General features: G+C 35.8%; 1 protein-coding gene across 1 annotated transcript; it reads left to right on the forward strand.

The window, feature by feature from the left end:
* The first annotated feature begins 202 nt into the window (after window positions 1–202).
* On the forward strand, window positions 203–5,662 carry LOC141664333 (alpha-xylosidase 1-like). Its single transcript, XM_074470263.1, has 3 exons — window positions 203–584; window positions 995–1,680; window positions 3,533–5,662. Exons 1-3 carry the CDS (start codon window positions 337–339, stop codon window positions 5,419–5,421), a joined length of 2,823 nt encoding a protein of 940 aa, XP_074326364.1. The 5' UTR covers window positions 203–336; the 3' UTR covers window positions 5,422–5,662.
* The last annotated feature ends 4,054 nt before the right edge of the window (window positions 5,663–9,716 follow it).

Raw genomic sequence — 9,716 nt, forward strand, 5'->3', positions numbered from 1 at the left:
AAGTTTCGAACTCTCTCCATCATGCAAGGGCTGATCATCAAAGGGCATTAAAATTGAAGGTTATATAATTTTTGATTTTTTTTGACCATGTAAAACTTATACTCCATCTTTTTTTAAATTATGTGTTTTTCAATACTAATCACCTTTGTTCTCTCTTTTCTTTATGACTTCAGGTAAACATAACTTTTATCTTGAATGCACCTAATAATACACTTTCCAGGATCAAGATAAAGTGGTTGTCTTTTCTCCGTTATATATTGCTTACAATCTCACTTACCAAATAGTCACTCCCTTTGTATTCTCAGTTCTCACTCACCCCTCCCTCATTCTCCAATCATGTTCTCTTTTTCCCCATTCTTATCTTCTTCTACTCTCCTTAAAACTCTACTTCTTCTAGCAGCATTGTTTGTATGCTGCACAAAGGGCTCTGCTTCAACCCCCACCGCCCCACCCAAGATTGGTAAAGGCTACCGTCTCATCTCCGTCGCAGAATCCCCTGACGGTGGCCTTGTTGGCCACCTTCAAGTCAAGCAGAAGAATAATATTTATGGCCCTGACATTCCCCTCTTACAACTCTACGTTAAGTAAGTCTTCTCTCACCCCGTTGCATATTTTGTAGTATAGTGACATGTTACCCTCTAAACTTTAGTGTCACATATAATCTTGTGTCTCGTTATTACTCTCACCGGCCTAACCAATTCTTATCGCTGTTCAAATTATATGAGAAAAAATTTGAACAATGTTATCAATTCAATAGTACGAAACGAGTGCAATATAAATAATATTAACACAAATCACCCATCACAATATTATCATGTAAAATCACCTTTTCACAGTTAAGTAGTACTATATAACAACGTGCACTTCAGTTGCTATGGTCTTATAAATTTGTTACTTTTACGCTAAATTAGTTTGTATTCGAACGAAGGGTAAAAATATATGTTACGTTGTCAATTGTGACTATGCTAAATGATTTATGATATATTTTTTTCAGACACGAAACTGATGGGCGTTTGAGAGTTCACATAACTGATGCAGAAAAACAGAGATGGGAAATCCCATACAATCTTATACCCAGAGACCAACCAGTTTCATTAAAGCAAAGCATTACTAGTAAATCAAGAAATGACCCCATAACAGTTTCAGAATACTCAAACAGTGAGCTTATATTTAGTTACACCACAGACCCGTTTGGTTTCGCAGTCAAAAGAAAGTCAAACGGTCAAACCCTTTTTAACTCAACATCTGATCCATCCGACCCGTTTGGCAATCTGGTTTTCAAGGACCAGTACATAGAAATATCAACCAAGTTACCAAAAGATGCTTCACTCTATGGACTAGGAGAAAACACGCAGCCCCACGGTATTAAACTCTACCCAAACGACCCCTACACTTTGTACACAACGGACATATCGGCTATTAATTTAAATGCCGACTTGTATGGGTCACACCCGGTGTACATGGACCTAAGAAATGTGGGTGGTGACGTAAATGCCCATGCAGTGTTGTTGCTGAATAGTAATGGCATGGATGTGGTTTATAGGGAAAGTTCATTGACGTATAAAGTGATTGGGGGTGTTTTGGACTTTTACTTCTTCTCTGGACCCACACCACTTGCTGTTGTTGATCAGTATACTGAGTTTGTAGGACGCCCTGCTCCCATGCCCTACTGGTCACTAGGTAACATTCACAACTCATTCCTAATTATATTTTGTTCTTTTACAATATACACATACTAGCTACAAAATTAAATTTGTGTCACCGAACCTTATTAAATTCTTGATGGTACAAAGTGTTGTTCAGGTCCAATGTAGGTGGTTCAGTTGTTTCTGCAAGTAATATTAATGTATGTTCCAGCTTAGTGTGTCAGTGTAGTAAATTTTTGTGCAGTCATGTTGTTACCAAATGCTTGTGTTGTAAAAGAAAGTTAGAAATCACAACTTAGATGTATTGTGAAGAAATAATGTCAGGGTTGCGGACTAAACTAACAAAATGTACGCAGACATTACTTTACTCGGAGTAGTTGATAAGCTTGTTATATGGAGAGTATAGACCTGGTTGGAATATAGAAGATCTCTAGTTAGTATTTTGTAAAAACTTGTAGACATAAGATTTCTGATTTCTTTTAGCAAATCTAGCTCACACGTTTCTTTGACAATCTCGAAAAACTACTGTTGTTCCAAAGATCCTCTGTTGTTTCCCTTCATATTTTAATCTTCAAAATGATCTTAGAAGGACAACGATAGAGATGTGTTGTTAACTCCTTTGTTCAGTAATCTTATTCTAATCAACAACATTGAAAAAAACCAAAGATATCATCAATCAATCTATTGATTCTTTCTAGAGGAAGAAGTGGGTCCTTTGACTGAAGGAAAGGTGGAAAAGATGGAAAAGATAATGGAAGAAAACATGGGTTTGTCAAATAATCCACCCACCCGGACAAGAAATAATGCACTGGTTTTATTTATGTGAACACATACTGTGCATGAAATGCTCTTGTTGTCTCATTGGCCATTGGCCCATTGCCAGTTTACTACTCATACAACCATGAAACCATCTGTCTGATGAATCAGTCTTCTATTTCTATGAATTTACTGGTTATATATGTCAATCCAATGGAGTGTTGTACCCAAATTTTGGTAAATTTAAAGTTTTTAAAAATGCATAAGGCCATAGGCTTATGTAGAATATAGTAGTAGCTTTGTACACACGAATATACATGAACCAAATTTTGTGTAGGTTTTAGTTTGTTGTGACTAATATGGCCTGCCATATGATCATATGAGTGATTAGTTTTAGTTTGTCGGTGACTAGTTTGGCCTGCCATGATGCGTAGGTTTCGCAATCCTTTCCCTTGAAACACGGAACACTCCTTGCCAGTAATGTGGACCGTATATAGTGCTGTTCGTCTAAATTAATTGCATCTATTGCTGCTGTTAGAACTAAGGATGTTCATGTCAATATCAAGACCTCCATGCCTAAAACATTAGCAGAGATTAATATATTTTCTATACAAGATATGTGTAACTGTATCAGAATGGAAACGTAAATATTGCTTATGGATGGATGCGTGGTAACTTTAGGGATCTGTTATGCACATCATATTATTTATCATTTGAGACAATTTTATGCATAGTTACAGAAATATGTTTTCCCAATGATGTTTTTATCCTTCATCTTTATTCCCAAAGTCCAGTTTGCTATTAGAAAATGGTTCAGATGTTCTAGATTTTCTGGATGCACATTTAACTATAATTTCAACCTATCAGGTGGTAAATCTTTAATGAAATTACTCTTCTGGTTTCCATTTCTTCTTGAATGTGTCAAAATGGTGGCCCTGCATCTTTCTTTGAGCTTTGCCAGAACTGCTATGAAATCAAGCAATAACAAACATATCAACATAAAGTATAACAATAACTAACACAATTATGGAAATGATATTTGAATTAGATTCTCGTTTGTTAAAATCTAATAGCGCGTACTAATGCCTATGAAAATCGACTCAGGCCTCTTTTGCTCCTCTATTCTACAGGATTCCACCAATGCAGATGGGGCTACCACAACTTGTCTGTAGTTGAAGACGTTGTTGAGAGCTACAAGAAGGCCAAGATCCCTCTTGATGTCATCTGGAATGACGATGATCATATGGATGGGCACAAGGACTTCACCCTCAATGCTAAGAACTATCCTCGTCCAAAGCTGTTGGCATTTCTTGATAAAATTCATAAACTAGGGATGAAGTATATTGTTATCATAGATCCTGGTATTGGTGTAAATTCCAGTTACGGTGTCTACCAAAGAGGTCTAGCTAACGACGTCTTTATCAAATATCATGGCAAACCTTTCCTAGCTCAAGTTTGGCCTGGAGCTGTAAACTTTCCTGATTATTTAAACCCGAAAACTGTTTCATGGTGGGCTGATGAAGTTAAACGGTTTCATGAACTTGTACCAGTTGATGGCTTGTGGATTGACATGAATGAACCTTCAAATTTCTGTAATGGTTTGTGCACAATGCCGGTGGGAAGAATATGTCCCAATGGAACTGGACCTGGTTGGATCTGCTGCTTGGACTGCAAGAACATCACAAGCACAAAATGGGATGACCCCCCTTACAAAATTAATGCTTCTGGATTGCAGGTTCCAGTAGGTTTCAAGACCATAGCAACCAGTGCAACTCACTACAATGGAGTCTTGGAGTATGACGCTCATAGTTTATATGGTTTCTCTCAGTCTGTTGCAACTCACAAGGCACTTCAAGGACTTCAGGGAAAGCGTCCGTTTATATTATCACGCTCCACTTATGTTGGTTCAGGAAAGTATGCTGCTCATTGGACTGGTGATAACAAGGGTACTTGGAATGACCTAAAGTACTCAATTTCTACCATGTTGAATTTCGGCATCTTCGGGGTTCCAATGGTTGGCTCAGATATATGTGGATTCTATCCAGCTCCCACTGAAGAGCTCTGCAACCGTTGGATTGAACTCGGTGCTTTCTATCCTTTCTCTAGAGATCATGCAAATTTCTATTCCCCAAGACAGGAGCTTTATCAGTGGAAGTCTGTGGCTATTTCAGCTCGGAATGCTTTGGGAATGAGGTATAAGCTCCTCCCGTACCTGTACACATTGGCGTATGAAGCACATATTAGTGGTGCTCCAATTGCTAGGCCTCTATTCTTCTCTTTCCCCAATTTCACAAAGTCATATGGCTTGAGCACACAGTTCTTGTTAGGAAAGAGTCTAATGGTATCTCCGGTTCTAGACAAGGCCAAGACAAAGGTCCATGCTCTTTTTGCTCCAGGTACTTGGTATAGTTTGTTTGACATGACACAAGTAATTGTAGTCAAAGAAGGCCACTATCGCGCCCTTGATGCTCCCTTGCATGTGATCAATGTTCATCTATATCAGAACACTATTCTCCCAATGCAGCAAGGCGGACTCATATCCAAAGAAGCAAGAATGACACCTTTCAGCCTAGTAGTGACCTTTCCTTTAGGTGCTAGTGATGGAGAAGCGAAAGGAAACCTGTACCTCGACGATGATGAGCTTCCTGAAATGAAACTTGGAAATGGCTACTCTACGTATGTTGATTTCTACGCAAGTGTAAGCAAAGGAAAGGTGAAGGTGTGGTCAGGTGTCCAGGAGAGCAAGTTTGCATTGGAGAAGGGCTGGTTTGTTGAGAAAGTCACTGTCTTAGGATTGAATGGCATTGGAAGTGCACTTGAGGTCGAAGTCGATGGAATTGCAGCTGTTGATACCTCTAATGTGGAGTTCACTGCAACAGAACATAAGTCTCCTGATAGATTAGAAGATGTGAATGAATATGATGATATGAAGAAGGGTATGATGCTTGAAGTTAAAGGGTTAAAATTGCCAATTGGGAAAAAGTTTGTCATGTCATGGAGCATGGGAATCAAAGGCTGATCCCTATTATCTTTCACTCTTTTACTATTTTTTTGCGCTGTTATAAATTGTCTCATCAAGGTGTCTAATGGAGAGGAGATAGGCTTAAGTTGTGCACATCCTTCTTTAATTTTCATTCACAAGAATCAGAAGGCATTAAGATTATGAATTTGAATTCTATCAATTACTTCTGAGTCATTTTACACTGTAATATTTTTCCAGAAATGCAAGTTCATGGGCCTGGATTTAAGCTCATAAGACATTCTTAAGCCTTTGAACAAACCAAAATTGATCCAGTTATTGTTTGGTGCTTGTGAGATGTCATAATGTGAACATTTCACTGAACAATGAAAGCTAGTGTAGGTCCATCATGAGTGGAATGGTTTAGTTGAAGCCCATGTTTTGTGGTTGAATAAGTCTTAGGTCCATATTTTATGTCTGAAATTTAATAACAGTCTGTAGCAGTGGGAGCAGATATTGAAAATTCTGGACTTTCCATTATTTTTCGTAAGGTTAACTACTGACTAATGCCCATATCTTCTCATTTCACCAAATTCATTTAATAGCATTTTTTTTGTAAGCTTCGAGGATATTGAAAAAGAAAAAAAACTGCATGTGATCTTGTAAAGTCTAATTCTTGCGTTTACAAAGAAAAAAGGGAGTGTTTATGTGTGTTTGTTTGAAATAATCAAACACATTCATTGTGAAAGCGGATCTAGAAATTATGTAGAAGCCAAGTTAAAGAAAAAATATTGGATTGTTGATGAGCAAGCAAATCACGCAGAGATTTGAACTTGAACCAAAAGCGGATGCTGTGAACTAAAGTCAACAAACAAGTTAGTAATAATTTTGTGATCACAATTCATGACTGTATACTATTTCAGCAAGAAGAATGTGCAAGGACGAGCATGCAGAGGATCTGATAAAATGTTTATTTACAGTCAAAAATATCTTTTTTATTAATCAATTCAAAGATAACATATAAAACTCGGAAGACAGTATTTCATTCATGCACTTGCTTATTACTAATTTATTAGCCCACATGCTACCTCCTACTATGACTTGCAAATTTTACAGAAATTTTCGAGGCACATGACCAATAGAGAACACAATACATAAATTGCTCACACCTGCATAAATGTGACAATGTCATGTATGATCTATATTAGTGTAACGTTATTTAACAAAATAATTGTACAATAAGTGTGACGTTACTTAAACAACAAATAAATAAGTGTGACGTTAAAAAAATGAATACTTAAAAGTTTCTTGTTCAACCATAAAACTGCAGATTTTGTTGCATTATGCTCATGCTGACTGTTTAGCTATCAGTCTGACACTGCAATAGTATGGGCTTCATTCAAGCTACACGTCAGTTTACCTTTATTTAGTGTTCTCACTACAAATTCATGATATACTAATATACTATACACGAAAACTAAAATTTTCTGCCCTATTTTATTTAATTTTTAATCACATTTGAATTATTTTAAAAATAATTATATTAATTTAGAAAATATAATTTAAAATTTTTCACAAAATAAATATAATTTATATAGTATATTTTTTAAAATATTTTTAACACCTAAAAATTATGCACAATAAAATGGATAGTGGAGAAAGAGAGTACACTAATTTATTTGTCTTATTTGACTTTTGATGATCAAATTGACTCAACTTTGACCGTAAATAAAAACTCATTGTTTCATTATTTTGAAAAATTGAAATATACTTGTAAAAGTATATTAAACATACTTTCTAATTATATAAATTTTATAAATATTTTTGATATTATACTATATGAAATTTTTGTTCAAAGTTGGGTCAATTTAATCATAAAAAGTCAAACAAAAGGTACCGAAAGAGTATATAGGAAAATCTCCAGATGTGACATGATCATTGATATTAGTAATGATATGGTTCCATTTACTAGGCGGCGCGTGACGTGATTTGACGCGTGTCAGATCCTAAAAGGGAGCAACCCTGGCGGTGGTGAATTTGGCGGGAAGATAAAGAGGTAAAAGTGGCGGGAAGGGCTGAGGTTGGGGTCCACGTAGGCGGCTATTGCGAGAAATGGAAGCGATGTTTGATTAATATGGACCACTCATTTCTCAACTTGCGTATCGCACTTGTCCTCTTGGGTTTTATTGTTCCTTCACACTCTCCACTCCATTTAGTCAAACAATATGCATCGCTCATTTTTATATGTATATGCACCATGTATGTATGATTTTAATAATGTTACATGACTGCATGGCATGTGGTGTATGATATGTTTATTATGGTACATGCACGGGCGAGGATGTAGGTCACGTGACTATGTTGAGATCCTAGATACAGTAGCCTGCAGTAGTGTAGTAGTAGGTGTAGGTCTCCTTTTGCCGATTAAAGAATCTGATTTATTTAGCTATGTAGAAATTGTGTTTGGATTAAAGAAAAGGTGTACGGATTAGATTAAGAGGGGAGATACAGTCAAGAGGGGGAACAGGACTTTGCCCTTGTGCCTAGTGGATTCATTCTTTATTTTTCTTGTTTATCACGCCTGTTGGAGCTCACCTGACTACCCTGCCTCTTGTCTCGTTTATTGTTTTTCTTTACTACTACTAATAATTAGGATAAATCGTGCAACCCAATTAATTCTTAGCAATTGAGGTAAGGCTGTAATTTGAATTGGACGAACTATATGTAATTTGAGTCGGCCGAGGGCTCGAGTCGGCTCATTTAATTAAATATATAGATTCCGTGCAGATATTCCGATTTGTTTAGTTATTCGAGTCGTTTCGGCTCGATTCGTGAAATTAAACGAGTCGAGTTTAAGGAAAGGTTTAATCTTGATTAAGTGTAAAATTAGACAAGTCAGTTCGTCCGACTTGTCTAAACTGACTCGTTTAGCTAAACGAGCCGATTCGACTCGACTCGTGAAATTAAACGAGTCGAGTTCGGGCAGAGGTTTAGGCTCGTTTAGTTAAACGAGCCGGCTCGGTTCGACTTAATTAATCTCTGCTCGAATTACGGCCGACTCGAAACCTAACTCGCTCGTCCTGAATTAAAACCCTAACTGGAAGTTTCCGAATGATATTTTGTAGATAATATCTCGAATAATATTAGTTACTAATAAAAATGATTAATCGCTTATTTAAGATTAAAAACGGATTTAAATTTTTTAAAAATCGCAACCGCAAACCGTAAATTATATTTATAATTGTATAGAAACATATTTAGTATATAAATAAATAAATAAGCACATTCATTTTGTTCAAAATATTTACTATTTAATACCGTAAGATTAATAGATTAAGAAAGTCAATCAAATGTACCTTATTATACGTCTAATTATATAATTTCGAATTTCGAGCCAGACTGGATTTTCACAAAAAAAAAAAAAGGAAACTCCGTTAAGGGCCGTGGGTCTGACCGAATCATACCGGGATTTTTTCCAGATCAGATTTTTTAGACCTTTTTTCTGATTAGTTTTTGAGTTTCAGAATTTTTGAACATCTTTAATCGACCTGCGACGATATAGTATAAGGTATAAGTATTCAAGACACAAAGTAAGTAAACACAATGGTTTAAAATCTTTCTGGTGAATTGATCTTTCCACCACATATATATATATATAGTCTTACTCCAATACAAATAAAATTAAAATACAAACAACAAACTGCACCACCCCACACACAACTCCACCTTATTCCCTCTATTTTTAATTGAATTTTTCCCGTTAATTGGTGAATTCTTTTTGAAATCAAACTTCACTATGTTTTTCTACATCCTCCAACAATTGGTATGAATACCATATTTGATATATTTCGGCGATAAATCAGTAATTATGCCTACGAGAATCAATAAAATATATTGGTTCTTGAAATAGTATTGATTTCAACTTAATGATTCATTTAAGCTTGAATACTGATTTCTCGTCAAAATATAGCAAATATGCTATGCAAATTGATGAGTGGGACATGGAGAAAATTACGGTAAAAATATTTTTTTTTTAAAAGTTAACCGATTAACGGGAAAAGTCAAATTAAAAACGAAATGGAAAATATATACATGAATACATAGTGCACATGGAGAAAAGAGGATTGGATTAAACATGTGGCTCTTAATGGTTTGTAATTTATATTCTAATATTGGTTTGTATTTGAGCACTTGCATATATATATATATAGAAAGAGAGAGGGGAATGATTAAATAAAAACTAAAATTAAAATAAAAACTATGAACCAATTTAAGTCATTAGATCTATCTAATCTAATGGTCCCCCCTAAATCACCCCACCCAACTACTTTGCACCCTCCCACACCCAATTTCAG

Source organism: Apium graveolens, chromosome 6, assembly GCF_009905375.1.
Source record: "Apium graveolens cultivar Ventura chromosome 6, ASM990537v1, whole genome shotgun sequence".
Classification (NCBI taxonomy): domain Eukaryota; kingdom Viridiplantae; phylum Streptophyta; class Magnoliopsida; order Apiales; family Apiaceae; genus Apium; species Apium graveolens.

Bases quoted from the DNA above. Each gene is read 5' to 3' on its own strand.
- LOC141664333 (XM_074470263.1), top strand. From the start codon at position 337: ATGTTCTCTTTTTCCCCATTCTTATCTTCTTCTACTCTCCTTAAAACT. The intron at 585-994 runs GTAAGTCTTCTC...TATTTTTTTCAG, and splicing joins CTCTTACAACTCTACGTTAA to ACACGAAACTGATGGGCGTT. The intron at 1,681-3,532 runs GTAACATTCACA...TCTATTCTACAG, and splicing joins CATGCCCTACTGGTCACTAG to GATTCCACCAATGCAGATGG.